Raw genomic sequence first — 25,871 nt, forward strand, 5'->3', positions numbered from 1 at the left:
CATTTTGCAGCATTGTATGGAAGACTCGATGTTGTTCAGCTGTTTCTAGCTGTTCCAACATCGGTCGAGCTAGCTCATATCGCTGACAGCCATGGACAATTTCCTCTTCATGCTGCTGCTATGAAGGGAAACACAAGGGTTCTAGATGAGCTCATGAAGAAATGCCCCGACCACCATGAATTGGTCGATGACAAAGGTAGGAATCTTCTCCACTGCGCCGTGGAACACAATCAGCGCGCGGTGGTTCGCCATGTCTGCCAAGATGGCAACCTCTACATGCTGCTGAATGCGATGGATCACGAAGGGAACTCGCCGCTCCATCTAGCTGCGAAGTACAGGTTCATACGGATAGTCAGCATACTGCTGCTCACGATGACTGTGGAAACAAGCATTACCAATAAGGATGGCCTAACTGCTGGAGACCGACTACCTTGCGTCGATGTGTCTCCTCTCATCCGGAGCAACTCGTACTCTGGATGGATTCCATTCTCTGTAAGTAGACCACAGCCCCAGTTATCGGCGCGGAGAAGGGTCCGAAAAAGTGGACACGACCATGACTGAAACAATCGCATCGGTTCTGATCGCCACCGTGGCATTCGCAGCGGCATTCACGGTGCCGGGAGGTTTCTCCAGTGAAAGGACAGCAATATTGGCAAGTAGATTTGCCTTCAGAGCGTTCATCGTGTCGAACACCACGGCCTTCCTCTTCTCCACCGTGGCAACCTGCTTCCTCATGTACGGCACCAAATCCTCTTCGTCGGTGCCGCTCAACCATCGCCTCCAGTACAACTCGCTGGCGTCCGGGCTGGTGCCCGTCGCGGCTCAGTTCATGATCGCCGCCTTCGCGTTCGGGTCTCACCTCGTGCTGGGCGACGCCAACCCACGCTCATTGCCTTCGTGTACGTTTGGTCTTCGGCTTCGGTGCTCTTCTGCGTCCCAGGAATCTGGCTCCCCATGTACCATGCGCTTGGAAGAGCGATATGGCGGTGAGCCGGGTGGAGAGGGCTTCTAAACATCCTCGAGCGCCCATCGAATCTGCCGGAACTCTTCAAACTTTCCGTCCATAGCTATTTGTTCCAAAATATCAGGAGGCCGTTGTTTGTTCTACTCATCTGTGCTACCTTCGTTGTCGCCATGGCGCTGGAGATTGCTTTTTCCCCAACTACTGAGATTACTGCTTTAATTCAGATGCTCTGCTGGTTCATACGATCCATGTTTTCAGAATTTATAGTGTGCATTATTGGTTGTTCAGAACAATTCTGCACGCAGATGGACTAATAATGGATATGTCAACTTGTCAAGCTGCTTAACGGGAATATTGCTGCATCAAAGGAGAAGAGGATTGTTGTAATAAGCTGATTTTTTCCCTTCTTCTTTTCATTTGGACAGGCAAAAGCTATGTGTTTTGATATCTACTGTAGACGGAGCTTCAGAATATAGTCATTAAACCATGCAAAAGCAGTATGGTAAACGGCTTGCTAAAGAGCACAGAAAACCTGTTTGTTTCTCAAGCTAACATCGTAAAAGATGCGTTTTTTTTTAAAAAAAAATCACTCTATTTTGAAGTAGCGTTTGCATCTAACAGTTGTGCCGGCGTTGTTTCCCTGAAAAATCCTTGCAAGCTCACATCACAGCGAAAATTTTAATGTCTACGTTAGAACACGCAGCAACCACCAGCAATAAAAATACGAGTAAAATGCATGGATGGCTATTGTAATTGTTACCGTGTGCGACTTTTTTGTTTTTTAGCCCTTTTTGCGAAAGATTCTCACAAATAGGCCCCTGGCGGAACCAATTCAAAAAATGGACCCTTAGCTTGGCGCCATCCACGCTGGCGCCAAGCTACAACGTCTCGGCGCCAGCCATCCTGGCGCCAAGGTCTATACATAGCCGCGTCAAGGTCTATACATAGCTGCTGACACGGATGCCGATGTGGCGGGGGCTTGGCGCCATCCATGATGGCGCCAAGCCTTGACGCCATGAATCTTGGCGCCAAGCTTGGCGCCGTAGATCTTGGCGCCGAGCTATCTACCCCGTACCCCTACGCGTTTCGAACTGAACAAGTATAATTATTCCGAGAAATATGCAACAACCTAAGTTGTAGTTCAACTGGTTAGGAGGTGGGCTTCTTACCCTGGAGACCTGAGTTCAAATCCCACTATTGAACCTTTTTTCTACATTTTTTTCTCTGTTTTATTTTTTCCTTTGTTGTACAGGTAAACAAACGTGTTTTATTTTTTCCTTTGTTGTACAGGTAAACAAACGGTGCAACTAGAGAAAAAAATAAAATGTAGAAAAAATGGTTCAATAGTGGGATTCGAACCTTTTTTTCTACATTTTTTTCTCTGTTTTATTTTTTCCTTTGTTGTACAGGTAAACAAACGTTGCAACTAGAGAAAAAAATAAAATGTAGAAAAAATGGTTCAATAGTGGGATTTAAACTCAGTTCTCCAAGATAAGAAGTCCACCTCCTAACCAGTTGAACCACAACTTAGTTTGTTGTATACTCCTCGGAATAATTATACTTGTTTAGTTCGAAACGCGTAGAAGTACGGGGTAAATAGCTCGGCGCCAAGCTTGGCGCCAAGATCCATGGCGCCAAGGCTTGGCGCCAAGCCCCCGCCACGTCGGCATCCGCGTCGCTATGTATAGACCTTGGCGCCAGGATGGCTGGCGCCGAGATGTTATAGCTTGGCGCCAGCGTGGATGGCGCCAAGCTAAGGGTCCATTTTTGGAATTGGTTCCGCCAGGGACCTATTTGTGAGAATCTTTTGTAAAAAGGGCTAAAAAAAACAAAAAAAAGTCGGGTGTGCGACTTTTTTAAAAAAGTGTAAACCGCGGTCATTAGACTTACCAGAGTGTGGCGATACGGTCATTGGCAGATTAGTTATACGTATTTGATGATGTGGCGTACGATTGACTAATGACTCATGGTCCACCGTGTACAAATCACAAATGCCTTTCCATTTATATTATTTCATTTATCCTCTTTTTTTTCTCTCCTGATTATTTCTTCCCATCTACAATTGTCCATCATTAGCCCCCATTATTTGTTACGCAAAAGATCGGAGCAGTTTGTGACTCACGTTGGTGGCGGCGGTTGGTGAGCAGCAACTCCCGTCCATCAGAAGCTCGACCACGCGTGGATGCAAAGACTGGTATGATTTCTGTGAGATGGACAAATGGTCGCCTCTAGTGGCTGAAGATATTGTTGAAGATCTTGGATACTAGATGGCTAATAGAGTTAAGGCGTACTGGTTATGTCCTGGCAAGAATATGAATGAAGATGAACCCGTACTAATCAAGAAGGATGCTGATACTTTTTTTCGAAAACATAGGATGCTGATACTAACAGCATGGTTTCCATGGTAGAGTTTAGCCATAGATTTCTTGACATGTATCTTGACCATGATGATAACCTTAATGGATATAACAGGGATTATGTCATAGCTTACCCATATCCTGCTGCCCAACCGCCACCAGTGGTTAGCCTTAGTAAGATCTCTTATGTGCCACCACAAAAGGGTGATAAGCTTCTGCTTTTAGACACCGAGATGCAAAGCTCAAGCAGAACTACCAGTGATGATGAGCGTGGACAGCGAGCCCTGTCTTATCCGGCGTTTTGATGCTTTCTTATGTGTCGAATGGGAGGGAGCAATTCATAATTATTCGTGTGTTTTTGCAAAAAGAAAATTTTCATCAGGCTATGCTGGACGCCACATCATTCAAATACGTTGAAATACGTATGTCTAAAGAGCTAATGACTGTATCGATCGAGTCGAGCAATCTTAATGACCATGATTTACACTTTTCTAAGTACACATTGAAACACACTAACAATTGTAACATTTACAGTAACCATTCGTGTATTTTACTCAATACTAGTAACAACAAAGAAATAGCGTTGCAGTTGAGCTCAGCTCCTGGCGAATCATGTCGGAATCTCTTGTCGCACCGGTGGAATTTGGGCCCGAGCAGATGACGCTGGGCACGGAGCTGTTGAGAGTGCTCACCACCGGCGACGCGGCCCGCTTGAAGGAGCTATTGCGCAGCGAAGGCCGCCCGCAAGCCGACGGCCACGTCGCAATTGAAGTCAACGGCAGCGCCGTCGCCGGTGAGGATGGGCTGCCTCCTCGGCGTGACGAGCAACGGGAACACGGCGCTGCACCTTGCCGCCAGCCGCGGGCACTCCGAGCTCGCGGCGCTCGTCTGCGAGAGGGCGCCCTCGCTCGTCGCCACGCGCAACGGGGGCCTCGACACGCCGCTGCACTGCGCGGCCAAGGCCGGTAGCAGGGACGTGGCGGCCTGCCTCCTGTCGCTGATGCGCGCCGCAGCCGCTGGTGGAGCGGACGAGGCGGCGGTGGCGGCGCTGCGGGCAAGTAACTGTTGGAGGTATACTCTAAAGGCAATCATAGAGATGATGATATTCCATTTGTATCCATGATTTGTATGTTGTGTTCATTGAATATGCATTGAAGGCTACTTGAATTGATTTGCAATTATGTGAATTGTATGTGAAACTCTTTACTTGTATGGTTATTCTAAAGTTGTCCCTAGTCGGAGTTCATGTGAGGACACACATGAATATTAGACTAGCACATGTATTAGTTGATGACTATGTTTCACAAGTCATGGGCATGGAGATGTTGAACTAATAATGTGGACACATGTGGAGATATGTGCTATGACTGACCCAACACGAGAAGTAGTTCTCTCTTTAAACAACATATACGCTTTGTCCTTAGACCTGAGATTGTCGCATGTATTCTAGATGTGGATCGACCTACTTAGGGGCTATCAAACGCTACGCCGTAACAGGGTAGTTATAAATGTAGCTTTCGAGTTTGTCAAGAAGCATGCTATGAGACATGGTCAATCAAGATGAGATTTGCCCCTCTCTGATTGAGAGTGATATCTCTGGGCCCCTCGAGTGATCGGATCCGAAAATGCATGGCCATGCTACGTACGGTTAAGAGTTAACCTACAAAGGGATTCCGAATCACAGGATCGAGAAAGAGCGGTCGGCTTGAAGCTAGACCAAATATCGTGAGGCAAAGGGAATAGCATGTATAATATGTTGTGATGGTTCGTCTGATATGATCTTCGTGTGCGTATAGGAGTTGGCACGTCTTGCTAGAGGCCGCTACCGACTATTGGGCCGAGTAGGAGTACTCGGGCCGTGTCTATACGTATACGAACCCATAGGGTCACACACTTAAGGGGCTGGAAGCCCAATTCGGATCAGATCCGAGTTGGATTAGGTTTAGAAGTACTAATGGGCCTCGGATCCAGAGGCCCGTCAGGAACCTCTATAAATAGAGGGGTGGGGGCGCCCTAGGGTTTACACCTTTTTGGCGAAACACACCTGCCGCGCCTCCCATGCCCTCGCCTGTTGCAACTCGCGGATCTAGCAGTCCGGCTTGCGACGCTTCCTCCCTGCACGTGTGGATACCTTGGAGGTGTGGCACCTGCAGCACTTGGACGAGCCGCCGACGAGCCGCCGACGAGCCACGACGAGCCAACGACGAGCCGCGGGACCGGAGGCGATCTTGTTGCACGTGGACGAGCTGCTGAGGAGCTGCTGGACGTTGACGTGATCGACTACGTACGACTACGTTGATCGACTACGTACGATTACGTGATTGTCTTCACTGCATCGACGCATATCTACATCTTCCGCACCAGTAGTGCGTCGAGTGATAATCCCATGATCCTTATACAACAGTTCTTCCTGATTTTACGTGGTAGAAATTTTGATTTGCGCTAGTGTAGCCTACCTCGTACACTAACAGGAACCGCCTGGGCGCCACTGCCTTGCACGAAGCCGTCCGGCTCGGCCGTGCTGCGGCGGTGGAGCTCTTTATGGCCGAAGCTCCCGAGATGACGTCAGTGACAACCGACGTTGGCGTCTCGCCACTGTACTTGGCGGCAGAGACTCGGTCGGAGCAGAAGCTCCGGCAGCTGCTTCGTCCGTCGGCCGACGGAACGCCGTCGCCGGCCTCTGCTGCTGGTCGCCATGGACGGACTGCTTTGCACGCTGCGGCAACTGTTAGGAAAGGTACGACTGAAAGTTGGGTGCAAATAGAATTTGAAGTTCGACTCAGTAATTTGCATTTTTCTTTTTTGTTTCAAACAAGTTCTTTTCCAAACTTTTAGGAAATTGCAATTTATGATCAGTCAATTGGTGACAAATTGCCAATGCTGAAAGCAGATATGGCTCAGGAAATACTGAACCGGGAGCCGGTTGGTTCAACGTTGCTTACCAGAGTTGATTCGTCAGGGAGAACCCCTCTTCATCTTGCAATCCTGCATGGACGACTCGATGTTGTTGAGCTGTTCCTAGATGTCCACACATCCGCAGTCCAAGCTCGCATTTCTGATGACCATGGATTATTTCCTCTGCATACCGCTGCCATGGCTGGTAGTATACGGATCCTTGATGAGCTCATAAAGAGATGCCCCGACTACTAAGAACTGGTTGATGAGCAAGGACGAAATTATCTTCATTGTGCCGTTGAGCATAACCAGGACAGCGTGGTCCGGCACATCTGCCAGAATGACGCCTTTGCTATGCTGTTGAATGCAACGGATTATGAAGGAAATACACCACTCCATTTAGCTGTGAAATGTGGGTTTCCACGGATCGTCAGCATGCTACTTCAGATGACGACTGTGGAATTCGACAAAGACGGCCTAAGTGTTCAAGATCTCGCTAACCGTGCAGTAGCACCAGCGAGATGGTGCTACTTTCTGGTAATTTTTCTTGTAGTACCTCAAATTATTGTATTATCATTCTCATGTGCATACATAATCCGCCGTGTTTTAGATCTTAAATATTTGTCTTTAGAAAAATGTCATACTAGCTTGATGTTGGGTTATGTACCTGGAATACGCTTTATATATCAACATTTTTCTTATTCACGAGAAACATTTGGAAATAAATGATTTTATTATTTGTTTGAGCAGTAGTTCCATATTATTGTGATTTTAATGTGTCCTAGATATATAGGGGCACATGAGACCACTTCTATATGCATGCTCGAAGACCTAACCTAAAATCTTCTTAATCCATTTGAAAATATGGCTTTTAGTTTGGCTGGTGGCTGTTATATACTGTTGTTGACGTGTATGTATTTATGTCAAAAATACCAAAATCACTACTTGTTCCTTCCGAAAACAAATCACCAGTATTTCAAATTATAAGGTGTGCTCTGACTCAACACGGTCTCTAGCAACACTTTGCCCCTTAATTTCTCTTATATATTACAATGTTTGTGGCAACAAAATTATAACCATAAGAAAGTATTTCAAATGTGAATCTAAATATATCATTTTCTTAGAACAAAATTTAACTCGTAAGAGGGAGTACTTGCTTGTTCATGATAAGGGGGAACTCAAACTATCACTTGTTGCAGCATGCATTCTATCGGTAGTTTTCATTTGTGACCCGTTAAATAATCGCTATTTGTAGTAGGTACTTGGTAGAGCTGAAGGGGACATGCAATTTTGTATAATGTTGTCATGAGTCATGACGCCATGACCGCCAACTCTTTCTACTTCTTTACACCTAATGACGGTTATTGGTCTTAGAATTTGGCCCCACTTGCAATGCACTAAACCAGTCTCCTTCTCGTGGTCCGCAGGATCCACATGTTATCGTGCTCAGTTGTCTGTGCTGGTTGGGAATCGGCATTACTTTAGATCGACGTCGCCCTGACCCTCTTCAACATGCAGACCGAACCAAACCAACGGAAGAAGCAGCAGCTTCTGACGAAGAGCATGACATGCTGAGAAACGGAGCCATCGGATCAGTCCTGATCGCCACCGTGACGTTCGCGGCAGCTTTCACCGTGCCGGGGGGTTTCGTCGCCGACGACCACCGGAGCGCCGCCGGCACCGCGATCCTAGCGAGGCGGTTCGCTTCAGAGCGTTCGTGGCGTCGGACACCATGGCCTTCCTCTGCTCCATCGTAGCGACCTCCTTCCTCATATACGGTGGCGTCAGAGAGAACCCGCGCTGCCATCGCCTCTGGTACAAGATCCTGGCGTCGAGGCTGATTCCCATGGCGGCGCGGTTCATGATCGCGGCGTTTGCTTTCGGGTTCCACCTGGTGCTCGGTGATGGTGCCAACCGTGGGCTTATTGTCTTCGTCTACACGGTGTCCATGGCTCCGATGCTTTTCTGCTTCCCTGACGTCTGGATTCCGTTGCAACTGCTTGGCATGGCGAAGGTGGTATGGCGACGAGCGGGGTGGAGGGGGCTTGTCAACGTACACAAGCGCCTGATGAGTCCGCTGCATTTGGTTCAACTTTTTGTTGGGAGCTTTTTTGTTCCAATATCTTGTAGGCACGTTGCTTGTCGTTCTCATAGCGACCACCTTTGCCGTCACCATTGTGCTAAGTATTCGTTTGCCAAACTACTGAATGATGTCTCCACAGACTGTAATCCTTCAACATCATGGTTGGAGAATCGAGAATGAGTTGCTCAGAAACAAGCAAGAGCGAAAGAAATATAGCTCATGGGAAAACGGAAATTGTTTTTTTAACGGACGGCAAGAGTTTTGCCAAATTTTTATTAGAAGAAAAAGCAGAAAAAAAAGAAAATACAACTAGGGCCAACCGACCCCCCACTAGGCAAGGAACAACTGATACTCAATAAAAAACAGATAGAAAAAAAACGACTAAAAAGGAGGAGGCTCGTAACTTAGAAAAATTGCAGGGGGGTTCGGCCTGCACTCTGCTTGGATACCTGTAGTTGCTGATGGTCTTCCTTTATGAGGTAAGCTACCTCCTCCATGATCTTGCTTTGATGATTAAATGTCGTGCGGTTTCTTTCCTTCCATATATTCCATCAAAAATATAGGAAATTGCTTAAGTGGTGTGTTGACTGGTGCCGGTCGTCTTTCGGTAATGAGTCATATAACAAATTAAAACTGATGCATATAGAGCCTAGATTCTCTACAAAACGCTGTCACTGTTAGTGAACAACACCGCAACTTGCAGTAGACGCCAGTATATCATGTCTATTGTGCTTTTGCATTGCGGCTGACCGGAGATTAAAGAGTTTTGAGCTGGGAAAGAAGCAAAGCAAGTTTGGAGGCAGCTAATGGCGCACATGATGAGCTAGGCTACGATTAAAGAATTTAAAGGAACAAGTGGAAAGTATACGGCAGGTGGTTGGTACTGTGTTGACTGCTGGCGATAGGGGTCATAACAAAAATTAAAGAGATCGGCAGCGCGTGTTAACATGGATACGCGTTAACATGCAGCAGCCTGCAGAAGGGAAGGACGACACCCAGCATTAGTTTAGAATCTTTTTCGGTTTTTTTTAAAGCGGCGCTGCTGTCTGCGGTAGTGGCTTATTGCTTTACCGTGTCCTAAACAATGTAGAAAGCACGACAAAAGATAGAAAATACAGATCGATAATTGACCCCAGTAGACGACCATCCATTGACTCGTTTCTTAAGCCTACTGTGCTTTTGCTTTGCACAATAAAAACACACAGCAACCAAGGAAACAATCGCAAGCACGACACTCCAGTCGTCGTTCCTAATCAATCATGGCGGGAGCTCTTGCCGCGCCGGTGGAATTCGTACCGGATCAGATGATGCTGAGCCCGGAGCTGTTGCAGGTGCTGACCGCCGGCAACGCCGCCCGCTTGATGGAGGTGCTGAGCTCGGAAGGCCAAACAAACGGCGACGTCGCGATAGATGTCCAGCCGGCGGCGCCGACCGCGGTGGCACCACCGGGACAGGCAACAAGCTCCTCCTGCCTCCTCGGCGTGACCAGCAACGGCAACACGGCGCTGCACCTCGCCGCCAGCCGCGGCCACGCCGAGCTCGCGGCGCTTCTCTGCGAGAAGGCGCCCTCGCTCGTCGCCACGCGCAACCGGGACCTCGACACGCCGCTGCACTGCGCGGCGAAGGCCGGCCACCGGGAGGTTGCGGCCTGCCTCTTGTCGGCGATGCGCGCCGGTGGAGAGGAGGCGGCGGCGGCGCTGCGTGCGAGGAACTGCCTGGGCGCCACCGCGCTGTACGAAGCGGTCCGGCACCGCAGCGTCGTGTTGGTGGACCTGCTGATGACGGAGGCTCCCGAGCTATCCTCGCTCGCAGCTGAAGACGGCTTGTCGCCATTGTACTTGGCAACGTCGATTGGCTCGCTGCAGATGGTTCGGAGGATTGTACGGCCGTCGTTGGACGGAACGCCGTCACCCGCGTCGTACTCTGGCCCCAAGGGACGGACTGCTTTGCATTCTGCGGTTTTTGTTTTCAGAGGTACGCCACTAAAAGGGGTTACACATTGAATGTTCATACTTTCTATGTTGATGTTTGTTTCGATAATCCTTAAAAAAATCAGTGAGTTATGATCTGTGCTCCGTAACTAATTGGTGACAAACTGCCAAATCCAATCTTTAACAAGAAATCGCTCAAGAAATGACTCGAGAAATTCTGAAGTGGGAGCCTGAAGGTCCAGCGTTGCTTACCAAAGTTGATTCGTCAGGGAGAACGCCTCTTCATTTGGCAATAATCTATGAGCAACTAGACGTCATTGGCCTGCTCCTAGATGTTCCTACATCTGACAAGCAAGCTCGCACTTCGGATCACCGTGGCTTATTTCCGATACATACTGCTGCTATGGTCGGCAGTACAAGAATTATTGACAAGCTCGTAGAGAAATGCCCCGACTACTGCGAAATGGTTGATGATCAAGGAAGAAATTTTCTTCATTGTGCCATCGAACATAATCAGGAAACAGTGGTTCGTCACATCTGCCAAAATTACACCTCAGCTGTGCTGTTAAACGCGATGGATTATGATGGAAATACACCGTTTCATTTAGCTGTGAAGTACATATTTCCACGGATCGTCACTCTACTACTGCAGACTGTAATTGTTGAAATAGGCGTTACCAATAAAGATGGCCTTACTGCTCGAGATCTTGGTCTTCGTGGACTAGTACGTGGTAGATTGTACTTTCCTCTGGTAAGTCCATCGATCTTGTACATTGCATTATCGTAATTCTGTTTTGCACGCATCATTTCCCATTTTCCCTTACTAGAGCTAGCTGATCATACGTCTCCATCGTACCACGTCATTTTCCATGGATATTTTTTGGAGGCTTTTCTATGGAATATTCAAGAAAAATAAAATTATTTCAAATTTTTACATGATTAAAAAATTTAGCTCATAGGATTTATATTGTGCCTAGTTCCTTATTCCCAAGGGCATTAATTATTACAATTTTTTAAAATGTAGAGGTCCTCGAGTTGAATTTTCGACGATGGTGCTAGGAGTGCTTCGGTCTGGGTCAGTGTGGGCAGACATCTTGAGGGTGCTAGGGAGTAGACACCCCTGGCATGAACGAAAGCGAGCCATGCCTATACAGCGGGCTATCCTACCACATCATCTCGAGCTATCTCCCTTTTCTCAATCTAATTGAGAGTGTTCGTAAAAATTTAGTGTTCCAGCAGATTCCATTTACCTTTCTGTTTTTCCAATAATTTTTAGGACAAACCAATAATTCACCTCAACTCTCCCAAAATAAACGGGGAGTTGTGACTCTCCCAATACGATAGTGGATTGGAATGAGATTATTGAGAAACTATAAAAGCAACTCTTCCAAAACCAATGAATGAGATATTGGGATATCTCAGTCAACTAGTTATTGGAAAAGATTCACCAAGGAACTACTGGAAATGCTCTAAGTCCATCGTGTTAGGATGTGAGACCGCCTGCTGTACCCTTAGGCCTCAGGTTAGATGAATGCGACAAAGGGCATCCCTAGGGCCTGTGATGTTGGTGGCTTTTGTGTTTGAAAGGTTTGAAGCATAGTTGTTGTTGGTAGCCGCAAGGTGTACGGTGATATGCTCGCGAATGTTTGCTAATTTGGTTTATCCTGTCACACACTAGCACTTCTGACTATCATAAATTGGACCGTTATTTTCCTACACCTCTCCATTTTATCTCCACATTTTCCAGCTTCCCCCCTCCTGCCGCGTTTTCCTTATTTCTCAAGCCCCCGGTTCAAGGGGTATTCGGTTTTTCCTATACATTTGGTGGATACAAGCAATTTTATCCAGTGAATGACCACTAGTCTAATCCAGTTCTAATAACTATGCCCTGGTCGCGTAGAGATGTATATATATTAAATTAATTAACCTACTATTAAGTCAATTATCGGTCCTTCTTAACCTCTAGCATATTTTATATAGCACAATTAATCCATAATACTATACATTTTATACATTTAAGTAGACGCAAGCGATTTATCAATCGAATAAGCAAAAGACAAGTTAGGCTTCTACTCAAGCATCAACCAAGTAGGTGCAAGGTAATCCGGGATAGTGAGCTTAATCTTCGATAAGCCCTTCACACAACTCTATGATGATGACTAAGATCAAGAGCATGCTCATGACCCAGAGTGCAGCTATTCGAGTAGACCAATATCCTGCAGGGCGTACAGTAGTACCCACGCGATGCAAGTCCAACAAACTATGCCTTGAGTTTAAGGGGGTGTTTGGATAGCAGGGGCTAAAGTTTAGCCCTGTCACATCGAATGTTCGGATGCTAATTAGGAGGACTAAACTTGAGCTAATTATAAAACTAATAGCAGAACCCCTAGGCTAAATCACGAGATGAATCTATTAAATCTAATTAATCCATCATTAGCGAATGGTTACGGTAGCACCACATTGTCAAATCATAGACTAATTAGACTTAATAGATTCGTCTCGCGATTTAGCCTAGGGGTTGTGCAATTAGTTTTGTAATTAGTCTATATTTAATACTCCTAATTAGTGTCGAAACATTCGATATGATAGGGGCTAAAATTTAGCCCATACCTCCTAAACACCCTCTAAGATAAGTGCTAATTCAATACATAACCGTTTGCACACTTGTCCTCAACACTGAACCGACGAACGAGATGGAAAGGTGCAATGGAAGCGCCAACTACACCTCGTTACCAACGTCGAATCTGTCCAGTGAGGAGTTCAACGTACATGGTACTTAGCTTACCGTTCCCAAATTATGTGTTGTATGAAAAGGTTCTCGAAGCTGATGTATCAGCATTACAGTTTGGGTTCTGTCGAGCCTTTATTGTTGTCAATAATGGTTGAGCTATCAAGTCAATAGTCTTATATTTTGTCGTTTAATTCTTTAAAAAATCATTTTTCCTAGTACATCTCGTGAGTATTAATAGTAGTAGATTTAAATAAGACGGTCTATTTGCGAACGTCATGTACTATGTTATGGACATCCACTTGATGAATAAACACTAAAACCAGTTTCCTTGTTACGATCAATAGGATCCGCTTTGGATTGTGGTTCATTGTCTACGTTGGTCTGGAGCAAGTGTTGCCGACCCTTATCTGCTTGTGGACAACGTACCTACTGGCGCTGAGGAAGAAACTTCCCATGAAGATTATGACACTAAAAGCGGAACTATTGGATCCGTCCTGATTGCCACTGTGGCATTCGCTGCGGCTTTCACCGTGCCCGGCGGTTTCGTCGCCGATGACCACCCGAATGCTGGGACAGCAATACTAGCAAGAAGGTTTGCATTCAGAGCGTTCGTCGTATCAGACACAATGGCCTTCGTCTGCTCTGTTGTAGCAACGTCCTTCCTCATATTCGGTGGCGCGAGAGAAATTCCACGCAACCGTCGTCGAACGTACAACCGTGCGGCACCTTTGTTGGTGTCGATGGGAGCAGTGTCTATGATTACTGCATTTGCCTTCGGATTTGACCTCGTGCTCGGTAATGCCAATCGTGGTCTTGTTGTATTTGTATACTTGGCGTGTTTGTTTACAGTGGTCCAATCATCTGGCGTCTGGTTTGCCACGGATCCTGTTGGGCTGGTGACCGCAGTGCATCGGCGAGCAGGATGGAGAGGACTTTTCAACGTACACCAGCGCCCTTCGGGACTGCGAGAATGGTTTCTGTTAGGACCTAGCCTAGGATCTCTAGAGCACATCTAGTCGGGTTCGAGTGAAACATGGGAGCAAGGTGTTCCTGGTGAGTGCCTAGTGTGAGTGAGAGGGAAATAGGTTTACCTTCACCCCTAGAGGTGGGAGCAGCAGAGCTGCTGTCCATCGCGGGTTCTGTTGACGGAGTCTGCGCAAGGCAGCGACGTGCAGTGCCGAGCTTGGTCGCCGGCGAAGTGGCGGTGGAACTTCCCGCCGCTACTGCGCAACCTAGATCGGTAGGTGTGTCGGTAGGGGCGGCTGGCTTCGGCGAACCTCGTGAGCCGAGCCGGGTCCCCCCACCCTGTTTATATAGCGCAGCGCGACAGGGGCCCACCACCCATTGATAGGGTGAGCGTCCCCGATCAGGGCGCAGATCAAGGTCCTGATTGGCCTTTGGGCCAATCGGGAAAGAGATCAATCTAACATTCTCCCCCTTGATCTCATCATTTACTTTTAGCTTTACACTTTTTCACTTTTATTCGTTTCATCGTAGATTAATATGTAGAGCATGTTTCATCGTCACAGCTTAATTGCCGATAGAATCAACAGCTACAACACACCTCTCTATTTTGAAACAATTCTGTTTCTTTTGGGCCTTATCCAATCCAGGAATCATAGGCTTTCCCTTAAACCCATGCCGGCTAAGTGTTCTCTGAACACATTGGGAGGTAAGCCTTTCGTTAGCGGATCCGCAAGCATATCTTTTGTTCTTATATGCTCGAGACTTATAGTGTGATCCTGGATTCTGTCTTTCACAACATAAAACTTTATCTCAATGGCTTTGGAAGCATTGCTTGATTTGTTGTTGTGAGCATAGAATACTGCTGGTTCATTGTCGCAGTACATCTTTAGTGGTCTGTGAATACAGTCAACCACTCTCAATCCGGGTATAAATTTCTTTAGCCACATTGCCTGCCCCGTGGCCTCATGACATGCTATGAATTCTGCGTGCATCGTCGATGATGCAGTTACTTTCTGTTTTGAGCTTCTCCATGAGATAGCTCCTCCTGCGAGAGTGAATACGTATCCAGACGTGGATTTTCTATCATCTTTGTCTCCCGCAAAGTCTACATCTGAATACCCTTTTATCTCTAGGGAATCAGATCTCTTATATGTAAGCATGAGTTCTTTTGTGCCTTGCGCGTAGCGCAACGCCTTCTTTACCATTTTCCAGTGTTCTATACCTGGATTACTTTGATATCTACCGAGAACCCCAGTGACAAAAGCTAAGTCAGGGCGAGTGCACACTTGGGCATACTGTAACCTTCCGACAGCTGAAGCATATGGAACCGCTTTCATTTGATCGATCTCGTACTGGTTCCTGGGACATTGAAAATTCCCAAAACTGTCGCCCTTGACTATAGGAGCAGGTGTGGCCTTACTCGCATGCATATTGTACTTCTTTAGAACCTTTTCTAAATATGCCTTTTGCGATAACCCTAGGACCCCATTCAATCTATCTCGGTGAATTTCTATGCCCAAAACATATGTTGCTTCACCAAGATCCTTCATATCGAAGTTTGAGGACAAGAACTTCTTTGTCTCTTGCAGTAGACTGATATCACTGCTTGCAAGCAAAATATCATCCACATACAGGATTAGGAAAATGTATTTCCCATTTTTGAACTTTGCATAGACACAATTGTCCTCTATATTCTCTTGAAACCCAAATTTCTTTATTATATCATTAAACTTTAGATACCACTATCTAGAGGCTTGCTTTAATCCGTAAATGGATTTCTTTAGACGACATCCCATATTCTCTTTGTCTTCCATGACAAAACCCTTTGGTTGTTTCATGTAGACATTTTCTTCTAAATCCCCATTTAGAAATGCCGTCTTTACATCCATCTGATGTAACTCTAAATCAAAATGTGCAACTACTGCCATTATGATTCTGAAGGAGTCTTTACATGAGACAGGAGAAAACGTCTCATTATAATCTATTCCTTCTCTTTGTGTAAAACCTTTTGCCACAAGTCTCGCCTTATATCTTTCTATGTTCCCTTTGGAGTCACGTTTAGTCTTGTAGACCCATTTACAGCCTACTGTTTTGGCTCCTTTAGGAATCTCCTCAAGTTCCCAAACATTGTTGGAACTCATCGATTTCATCTCATCTTCCATGGCCTCTAGCCACTTCGATGAGTGAACACTTTTCATGGCTTCTTCATATGAAGTGGGATCACCTTCTATATGAACTTCTTCTGTATTATAAAGTTTATAACAATCAGGGATAGTTGGTTTTCTGACCCTTTGAGACCTTCTAGGCCCCTCACTTTCAGGCATATTTTGTGCCTCTGCTTGTGGCACACTATTCTGAGGTGGCTGCTGCAACTCTTCCTCGTGTGCAATGATGGGTTCAGTTGGCTCCTGAAGGACAGGTTCCAAAACTTCACTCATCGTTTCCACGGGTGGAATCACAGCAGGTGCCTGCACCACAATATCAGGGACTGTAGCAGGTGCTTGCACCACGACCTCAGGAACTATCGGTGCGGGAATAATAGGTAGTGAGAAGTATGGTTCCTGAATCATCGGATTAGGTGCGCACACCCGCTTCTCCTCAAGATCAATCTCTCGAGCTACCATGCTCCCCCTCACCATCTCATCCTCTAAGAAAATCGCCTATCTCGTTTCTACAAACTTTGTGAATCTGTCTGGACAGTAGAAACGAAAACCCTTTGATTTTTCCGGGTAGCCAATGAAGTGGCAACTTACTGTTTTGGGATCTAGTTTCCCGATGTTTGGGTTAAACACTTTGGCCTCAGCTGGGCTCCCCCACACACGTAAGTGGTTTAGTGAGGGTACTCTTCCTGTCCATAGTTCGTACGGTGTTTTGGGCACCGACTTGCTTGGTACTCTATTAAGAATGTGAATGGCGGTCTTCAGCGCCTCCATCCACAGTCCCAATGGTAAGGTGGAATAGCTCATCATGCTGCGCACCATATCCATCAGTGTACGGTTACGCCTTTCAGCTACTCCATTTTGCTGAGGTTCGCCCGGCATTGAATACTGGGCTACTATGCCATTTTCCTGCAAGAACCTTGCAAAAGGTCCAGGAACTTGGCCGAATGGGGTATGCCGACCATAGTACTCCCCCCCACGGTCGGATCTTACTATTTTGATTCTTTTGTTATGCTGATTTTCAACTTCAGCTTTAAATATCTTAAATTTATCCAACGCTTCTGATCTTTCTTTGATAGGATAAATATAACCGTAACGGGAGTAATCATCTGTGAATGTTATGAACAAGTCATAGCCATCCACACTTTTCACATGAAAAGGTCCACAAATATCAGTGTGGATTATCTCTAAAATTCCTGTGCTACGTTTAGCGCCTTTTTTAATTTGCTTTACAAATTTTCCTTTAATGCAATCAACGCATTGTTCTAAGTCTGAGAACTCTAATTGAGGAAGAATTTCATTCTTAACTAGTCTTTCTATTCTCCCCCTCGAAATATGGCCTAAACGACAGTGCCATAATTTCGACGATATTTCATGAGTTCTCTTTCTTTTCTTTGTTTCTTTCTCTGACGAGGATACATTCATATTCACATCACACACAGAATTAACTTTTTCACGCAATGATAATAAATATAACTCATTGTGAAGGATGGCAACACCAACACATGCATTATCGAACCAAATGGCACACTTTCCATTACCAAAATGACATTCATAACCATCATGGTCCAAACGTGAAATGCTTATTAAGTTTCTGTGTAATGAGGGAACATAAAGCACATCTTTAAGTACAAGCATGAAACCATCAACTAGCTCTAAAGAGACATCGCCAACAGCTTCAACTTCTGCTTGGACTCCATTTGCGACTTCAACGCATCTTTCGCTTCTTTGCGTAGTCCTCGTCGAATGGAATCCCTGTAAAGAATTTGCAACATGAACAGTTGCACCTGAGTCAATCCACCAAGTAGATTTCGAATACTGTGTATACAAGGATTCATTTACAAAAGAAATAGTATTCTCACCTCCTTTTGCCATTATTGACTTTAACCAGTCGGGGCAGTCTTTCTTGAAGTGCCCCTTTTTCTTGCAATGTAGACATTGGTCTTTGTCTACTAGGAGAAGCTTTTGGTGATTCTGTTGCATAGGAGCTTTTCCACGTGCCTTGAAAGAGGGGTTAGCAATCTTTTTCCTGTTATCCTTCACATAGTGTAATGAGCCACCATGTGAGGATCTAAGTCTGTCCTCTTCCTGCACGCACATGGCGATCATTTTCTCCATGTCCCACTGTTCTGGCTGCATGTTGTAATTGACAACAAAAGTGTCAAACTCTTTAGGCAGAGAAGCAAAAACCAAATGCATAATGTGCCCAGGCTTGAGCTCAAGATCCATAGGCTTCATCTGTGCTGCCAAGTTATACATCCTCATGATGTGATCTCTTATGCCAGTCCCTCCGCCATTGTACCTCTCTGTGGCCAGCTGCTTGAACAGCTGGGTAGCATATATCTTTGAGGAACCAGTGAACTGATTCCTTATCTTGTCGAGGTACTCTGAAACGGAGTCACACTCTGCGATCGAGCCCAAAATTGCAGGCTCAATCGTATTCTTTACCAAAGCCATACATTTCTTGTTGGCAGTGGTCCACTGTTTGTTTTCAAGGGTGTATGCCAACTCCAGTGGAGCATAGTCCCTTTCCTTTTGCTGCCATGCAGCATCATCATCACCATCAGCCCTCACTGGCTTCTGTGGAGCTTGTGGCTGCGGTGTGGTCAGCACCCAGTCAACTTCTCCACAAACGAAGGAGAACTCAATCTTCTTCCTCCATTCTGTGTAGTTGTTGCCTTTGAGAATGGGTATCTCTTTGAGACACGCCATTAAGTTGAATGATCCTGAAATTCACAATCCATAAGTGAGATCATAACGACAATTGCATGATTCATTTCCAACGTTGGTCAAAAAATAAAACATACAACTGTTGATGCAATTTAAAACTATATCACCGTTGGGCAGAAATAGAAATAAAAGCATCAAAATAACTTTTTAAATCATGATACAGTTATTAACAGCGTTGGTCAGAAAATAACAGCACCATGATCTAATTAACTTTATCATGCTCTCACAAAATTTAATTATCTCGTTGGTTCAAATTAAATTTAAATAGAGCAATAAATATGACTTTTGCAGCGGAAACTGTGAAATAAATCTATTTTTAGAAGCAAAACACTGTAAAAAACTTTATTAATCTCTAATACAAATTATCCCGTTGGTTCAAATTAGATTAGAGACTAAAACTATGCAAAAAACATCAATTAAATGCTTCTGGAAATAGAAAAAACAAAATACCAGAAGTTACTGTGCAAATCGCGAAAACCGGCCCACGCGCGACGCCGGCGGCCTAACGCGGCGCAGCCGGCCCGTTAACGCGCTACGCAGGCGGCCTGCTAACGCTGCGCAGCCAGCCCGCTAACGCGGCCCACGAAAATCGGCCCGGCGCTCAGCCTCCCGCGCGGCCGCTGGTGAGCAGGCCGTAACCTGGGCCTGGGCCGCGAAAGCGGCCTGCCGCCGCGTCCCGCCTGGGCCGAAAGTGGCCCGGTCGATTACGACCGTCCGTCCAGATCCGACGGCCAGGCGCCATTTGCGGCGGAACAAAACCGGCCGACGGCCAGCCCCTGGAAACCCTAGCCCCATTCGTCTTTCTTCCCGTTCGCTCTCGCCGCGGCGGCGGCGGCGAGCGAGGCTGTCTCTCCCGCGCCCGGCGATGGCCGGCGGCGGCGGTGGAGGGATGGCCCCGCCGGCGCACGGCCGCGGCAGCCCCCTCCTCCCTTTCTTTTCTAGCCTTCCCCCTTCCTCCCTCCAAAAACCGAAGGTTCGAGATCCAGATGGAGAAAAGGGGCGGCGCCACCGCGGGTCCCCACGCCGGCGCGCGCGTCCACCCTGAGGGTTGGGCGCGCCGCCGTCGAGCGGTCCTGTGGTGGTGCTCTTGCGCCCCCCGGGCCCCGAGCGGATGCTCCGGCGGCTCGGGTGAGCTTTTTCTCCGGCGAGCCCGAGGCTCGGCCGGCCTTTGCCACTCGCCGGCGATGGCTGGCGGCGGTGAAGGCGACAGCAGGTAAGTTGTCCCGCGTCTCCCTGTCTTTAGATCTAGGGTTAGGGTTAGGGTTTTCTTTCTGTTGCTTTTCTTTCTTCTTCTTTTTCTCGATCTGAGTCTTTTCCCGATCTAGAGTAGCTTCTAGGAGGTGTCTGATACCATTGTTAGGACCTAGCCTAGGATCTCTAGAGCACATCTAGTCGGGTTCGAGTGAAACATGGGAGCAAGGTGTTCCTGGTGAGTGCCTAGTGTGAGTGAGAGGGAAATAGGTTTACCTTCACCCCTAGAGGTGGGAGCAGCAGAGCTGCTGGCCATCGCGGGTTCTGTTGACGGAGTCTGCGCAAGGCAGCGACGCGCAGTGCCGAGCTTGGTCGCCGGCGAAGTGGCGGTGGAACTTCCCGCCGCTACTGCGCAACCTAGATCGGTAGGTGTGTCGGTGGGGGCGGCTGGCTTCGGCGAACCTCGTGAGCCGAGCCGGGTCCCCCCACCCTGTTTATATAGCGCAGCGCGACAGGGGCCCACCACCCATTGATAGGGTGAGCGCCCCCGATCAGGGCGCAGATCAAGGTCCTGATTGGCCTTTGGGTCAATCGGGAAAGAGATCAATCTAACAGTTTCATGCTTTGTTGGAAAGTCTTCTGTCCAGATATCTAGCATGGCCATGGCTCCTTCTGACCATCACAACCACCTTCATCTTTGCCATCGCACAAAACATTGCTTTGCCAAACTATTGAGTGATGTCTCGGTTTCTATCAACATGTACTGTACTCCCTTCGTTCCATATTATAAGTCATTGTAACTTTTTTGGAAAGTCCAAACATCTCAAGTTTGATCAAATTTATACAATAAATTACTAACATTCATGATACTAAATAAGTATCATTAGTTTATTCATTAAATATATTTTCATAGTATATCTGTTCGTGCTATAAATCTTTTGTGATCCTCTCTATAATTTTGGTCAGACATAAAATGGTTTGACTCTCCAAGAAAGTTGGAATGACTTACAATTTGAAATGGAGGGAGTATATATGCATTGCTATTTGGAATAATTCTCTCTATATGCCATTCAACTGAATTCTGCCGAGCAGCTAAAATAAAATATCGTTGCCAGTAGAGAAGAGGATTATGTAATTGGTGGATCAATGAATGGATGGTTACGTTACAGCACTACATGTAATCAAGTACTTCAATGGTTCAATTGGAATTTTGGTCTATATACTGTATCGCTAAAATAAAAACGGGTGGATCTGGCTATTTGTATTATATTACAAAGTAGGAATAAAGCTTGGACTATTCTCCAGAGATGACAAAGTCGATCGCTTTGAAATATTGCACCATCCGCACGAGGCTCCGTTTGGTAGGGTTTATCTTGGCTTCGATTTCACCTGTTTTGCGCAAAACGAGACACTATAGCGTGAAGCTGTTTTGTAAGCCGAGCCTAAAATGAACTAAAAGCTGGGTGAAGCCACACCAGTGATGCTGTTTTCGGAGTTCGCCTGGATAGTCTACATTCACCGCATACCTATCACTTGTTTGACATTATTCAATCTTTAGAGCATATGTGGCCCTGTTTTTTTAGCTCCGGTTTGTTATAATCTGCAAGAGGTCCTAGATTGTAACAATCCACAAGCCAAATTGTTACATCCAACAATCTGCTTCCCCTCCCTCCCATCCTGTAATCAGTTAAACAAACAGGGCCGTGATCAAGTATTCCAGTTGGACATTGCCATACTTTGTTTAAACCCTTGATGTGCATTCATGGCACACGTACAATTCTTTGTATTTTTTAACGCAACATTTCTAACTTATTTTTTGGAATAAAATATTTCCAACTTCTCAGTGTTAGCTTGTGTCCATGCAAAAGTTGGTGTCAAGCCTTCGCAAAAGTTGCAATTCAAAGACTGGTATGATTTCTGTGAGATGGACAAATGGTCGCCTCTAGTGGCTGAAGATATTGTTGAAGATCTTGGATACTAGATGGCTAATAGAGTTAAGGCGTACTGGTTATGTCCTGGCAAGAATATGAATGAAGATGGACCCGTACTAATCAAGAAGGATGCTGATACTAACAGCATGGTTTCCATGGTAGAGTTTGGCCATAGATTTCTTGACATGTATCTTGACCATGATGATAACCTTAATGGATATAACAGGGATTATGTCATAGCTTACCCATATCCTGCTGCCCAACCGCCACCAGTGGTTAGCCTTAGTAAGATCTCTTATGCGCCACCACAAAAGGGTGATAAGCTTCTGCTTTTAGACACCGAGATGCAAAGCTCAAGCAGAACTACCAGTGACGATGAGCGTGGACAGCGTGCCCTGTCTTATCCGGCGTTTTGATGCTTTCTTATTTGTCGAATCGGAGGGAGCAATTCATAATTATTCTTGTGTTTTTGCAAAAAGAAAATTTTCATCGGGCTATGCTGGGCGCGACGTTTTGGCAAAATATAGGAAATTGTTTAAGTGGTGTGTCGACTGGTGCCGGTCGTCTTTCGGTAATGAGTCATATAACAAATTAAAACTGATGCATATAGAGCCTAGATTCTCTACAAAACGCTGTCACTGTTAGTGAACAACACCGCAACTTGCAGTAGACGCCAGTATATCATGTCTATTGTGCTTTTGCATTGCGGCTGACCGGAGATTAAAGAGTTTTGAGCTGGGAAAGAAGCAAAGCAAGTTTGGAGGCAGCTAATGGCGCACATGATGAGCTAGGCTACGATTAAAGAATTTAAAGGAACAAGTGGAAAGTATACGGCAGGTGGTTGGTACTGTGTTGACTGCTGGCGATAGGGGTCATAACAAAAATTAAAGAGATCGGCAGCGCGTGTTAACATGGATACGCGTTAACATGCAGCAGCCTGCAGAAGGGAAGGACGACACCCAGCATTAGTTTAGAATCTTTTTCGGTTTTTTTTAAAGCGGCGCTGCTGTCTGCGGTAGTGGCTTATTGCTTTACCGTGTCCTAAACAATGTAGAAAGCACGACAAAAGATAGAAAATACAGATCGATAATTGACCCCAGTAGACGACCATCCATTGACTCGTTTCTTAAGCCTACTGTGCTTTTGCTTTGCACAATAAAAACACACAGCAACCAAGGAAACAATCGCAAGCACGACACTCCAGTCGTCGTTCCTAATCAATCATGGCGGGAGCTCTTGCCGCGCCGGTGGAATTCGTACCGGATCAGATGATGCTGAGCCCGGAGCTGTTGCAGGTGCTGACCGCCGGCAACGCCGCCCGCTTGATGGAGGTGCTGAGCTCGGAAGGCCAAACAAACGGCGACGTCGCGATAGATGTCCAGCCGGCGGCGCCGACCGCGGTGGCACCACCGGGACAGGCAACAAGCTCCTCCTGCCTCCTCGGCGTGACCAGCAACGGCAACACGGCGCTGCACCTCGCCGCCAGCCGCGGCCACGCCGAGCTCGCGGCGCTTCTCTGCGAGAAGGCGCCCTCGCTCGTCGCCACGCGCAACCGGGACCTCGACACGCCGCTGCACTGCGCGGCGAAGGCCGGCCACCGGGAGGTTGCGGCCTGCCTCTTGTCGGCGATGCGCGCCGGTGGAGAGGAGGCGGCGGCGGCGCTGCGTGCGAGGAACTGCCTGGGCGCCACCGCGCTGTACGAAGCGGTCCGGCACCGCAGCGTCGTGTTGGTGGACCTGCTGATGACGGAGGCTCCCGAGCTATCCTCGCTCGCAGCTGAAGACGGCTTGTCGCCATTGTACTTGGCAGCGTCGATTGGCTCGCTGCAGATGGTTCGGAGGATTGTACGGCCGTCGTTGGACGGAACGCCGTCACCCGCGTCGTACTCTGGCCCCAAGGGACGGACTGCTTTGCATTCTGCGGTTTTTGTTTTCAGAGGTACGCCACTAAAAGGGGTTACACATTGAATGTTCATACTTTCTATGTTGATGTTTGTTTCGATAATCCTTAAAAAAATCAGTGAGTTATGATCTGTGCTCCGTAACTAATTGGTGACAAACTGCCAAATCCAATCTTTAACAAGAAATCGCTCAAGAAATGACTCGAGAAATTCTGAAGTGGGAGCCTGAAGGTCCAGCGTTGCTTACCAAAGTTGATTCGTCAGGGAGAACGCCTCTTCATTTGGCAATAATCTATAAGCAACTAGACGTCGTTGGCCTGCTCCTAGATGTTCCTACATCTGACAAGCTAGCTCGCACTTCAGATCACCGTGGCTTATTTCCGATACATACTGCTGCTATGGTCGGCAGTACAAAAATTATTGACAAGCTCGTAGAGAAATGCCCCGACTACTGCGAAATGGTTGATGATCAAGGAAGAAATTTTCTTCATTGTGCCGTCGAACATAATCAGGAAACAGTGGTTTGTCACATCTGCCAAAATTACACCTCAGCTGTGCTGTTAAACGCGATGGATCATGATGGAAATACACCGTTTCATTTAGCTGTGAAGTACATTCGTCCATGGATCGTCACTCTACTACTGCAGACTGTAATTGTTGACATAGGCATTACCAATAAAGATGGCCTTACTGCTCGAGATCTTGGTCGTCGTGGACAAGTACGTGGTACATTGTACTATCGTCTGGTAAGTCCATCGATCTTGTACATTGCATTATCGTAACTCTGTTTTGCACGCATCATTTCCCATTTTCCCTTACTAGAGCTAGCTGATCATACGTCTCCATGGTACCACGTCATTTTCCATGGATATTTTTTGGAGGCTTTTCTATGGAATATTCAGGAAAAACAAAATTATTTCATATTTTTACATGACTAAAAAACTTAGCTCATAGGATTTATATTGTGCCTAGTTCCTTATTCCCTAGGGCCTGTGATGTTGGTGGCTTGTGTTTGAAAGGTTTGAAGCATATAGTAGTTGTTGGTAGCCGCAAGGTGATATGCTCGTGAATGTTTGCTAATTCTTTAAAAAATTATTGTTCCTAGTACATCTCGTGAGTATTAATAGTAGTAGATTTAAATAAGACGGTCTATTTGCAAACGTCATGTACTATGTTGTGGACATCCACTTGATGAAAAGCACTAAAACCAGTTTCCTTGTTACGATCAATAGGATCCGCTTTGGATTGTGCTTGAGTATCTACATTGGTCTGGAGCAAGCGTTGCTACAGGCCATCGGCTTGTGGACAACGTACCTACTGGCGCTGAGGAAGAAACTTCCCATGAAGATTACATTAAAAGCTTCACTATTGGATCCGTCCTGATTGCCACCGTGGCATTCGCTGCGGCTTTCACCGTGCCCGGCGGTTTGGTCGCCGATGACCACCCGAGTGCTGGGACAGCAATACTAGCAAGAAGGTTTGCATTCAGAGCGTTCGTCGTAGCAGACACAATGGCCTTCGTCTGCTCTGTTGCAGCAACGTCCTTCCTCATAGTCGGTGGCGTGAGAGAAATTCCACGCAACCGTCGTCGACAGTACAACCGTGCGGCACCTTTGTTCGTGTTCATGGGAGCAGTGTCTATGATTGCTGCATTTGCCTTCGGGCTTGACCTCGTGCTTGGTAATGCCAATCGTCGTCTTGTTGTATTTGTACACTTGGCGTGTTTGTTTGCAGTGGGCCAATCATCTGTCGTCTTGGTTGCCACGGATCTTCCTGGGCTGGTGACCGCAGTGCATCGGCGAGCAGGATGGAAAGGACTTTTCAACGTACACCGGCGCCCTTCGGGACTGCGAGAATGGTTTCATGCTTTGTCGGGAAGTCTTCTGTACAAATATTCAGCATGGCCATTGTTCCTTATCCTCGTCATGGTCACCATCACCGTTGCCACGGAATTAGACATTGCTTTCTCTCCAAAAAAAAGTTAGAATGCTTACAATTTGAAACGGAAGGAGTATATATACCATTGCTAGTAA

At 46.6% G+C, this 25,871-nt stretch overlaps 3 protein-coding genes across 4 annotated transcripts; all 3 read left to right on the plus strand.

Moving 5' to 3' along the window:
• Positions 1 to 3,783: 3,783 nt before the first annotated feature.
• On the plus strand, positions 3,784 to 7,791 carry LOC117844413 (E3 ubiquitin-protein ligase KEG). The gene is given in 5 exon segments (XM_072291906.1): positions 3,784 to 4,125; positions 4,127 to 4,392; positions 5,793 to 6,058; positions 6,212 to 6,819; positions 7,702 to 7,791. Coding segments are annotated over 5 exon segments (1,422 nt in total). The 5' UTR covers positions 3,784 to 3,933.
• Positions 7,792 to 8,917: 1,126 nt separating this feature from the next.
• Positions 8,918 to 15,437, plus strand: LOC117843283 (protein ACCELERATED CELL DEATH 6). Of its 2 annotated transcripts, none has more exons than XM_034723850.2 (3): positions 8,918 to 10,273; positions 10,419 to 10,981; positions 13,306 to 15,437. In XM_034723850.2, exons 1-3 carry the CDS (start codon positions 9,559 to 9,561, stop codon positions 13,975 to 13,977), a joined length of 1,950 nt encoding a protein of 649 aa, XP_034579741.1. In that variant the 5' UTR covers positions 8,918 to 9,558; the 3' UTR covers positions 13,978 to 15,437. The 2 variants fall into 2 exon arrangements, with proteins under 2 accessions (XP_034579741.1, XP_034579742.1); XM_034723851.2 differs by lacking the exon at positions 13,306 to 15,437 and adding an exon at positions 11,255 to 13,283 and having other exon boundaries at positions 9,183 to 10,273.
• Positions 15,438 to 22,970: 7,533 nt separating this feature from the next.
• Positions 22,971 to 25,871, plus strand: LOC117843200 (protein ACCELERATED CELL DEATH 6). Its single transcript, XM_034723758.2, has 3 exons — positions 22,971 to 23,876; positions 24,022 to 24,584; positions 25,071 to 25,871. Exons 1-3 carry the CDS (start codon positions 23,162 to 23,164, stop codon positions 25,821 to 25,823), a joined length of 2,031 nt encoding a protein of 676 aa, XP_034579649.1. The 5' UTR covers positions 22,971 to 23,161; the 3' UTR covers positions 25,824 to 25,871.

The sequence above is a fragment of the Setaria viridis genome, chromosome 2 (genome assembly GCF_005286985.2).
Source record: "Setaria viridis chromosome 2, Setaria_viridis_v4.0, whole genome shotgun sequence".
NCBI lineage: Eukaryota > Viridiplantae > Streptophyta > Magnoliopsida > Poales > Poaceae > Setaria > Setaria viridis.

What these genes read in the sequence shown, in the direction of transcription:
- LOC117843283 (XM_034723850.2), top strand. Translation starts at nt 9,559, where the DNA reads ATGGCGGGAGCTCTTGCCGCGCCGGTGGAATTCGTACCGGATCAGATG. An exon ending in TGCGGTTTTTGTTTTCAGAG is followed by an intron (nt 10,274 to 10,418) that starts GTACGCCACTAA and finishes ATCTTTAACAAG; the next exon opens with AAATCGCTCAAGAAATGACT. An exon ending in GTAGATTGTACTTTCCTCTG is followed by an intron (nt 10,982 to 13,305) that starts GTAAGTCCATCG and finishes TACGATCAATAG; the next exon opens with GATCCGCTTTGGATTGTGGT.
- LOC117843200 (XM_034723758.2), top strand. Translation starts at nt 23,162, where the DNA reads ATGGCGGGAGCTCTTGCCGCGCCGGTGGAATTCGTACCGGATCAGATG. An exon ending in TGCGGTTTTTGTTTTCAGAG is followed by an intron (nt 23,877 to 24,021) that starts GTACGCCACTAA and finishes ATCTTTAACAAG; the next exon opens with AAATCGCTCAAGAAATGACT. An exon ending in GTACATTGTACTATCGTCTG is followed by an intron (nt 24,585 to 25,070) that starts GTAAGTCCATCG and finishes TACGATCAATAG; the next exon opens with GATCCGCTTTGGATTGTGCT.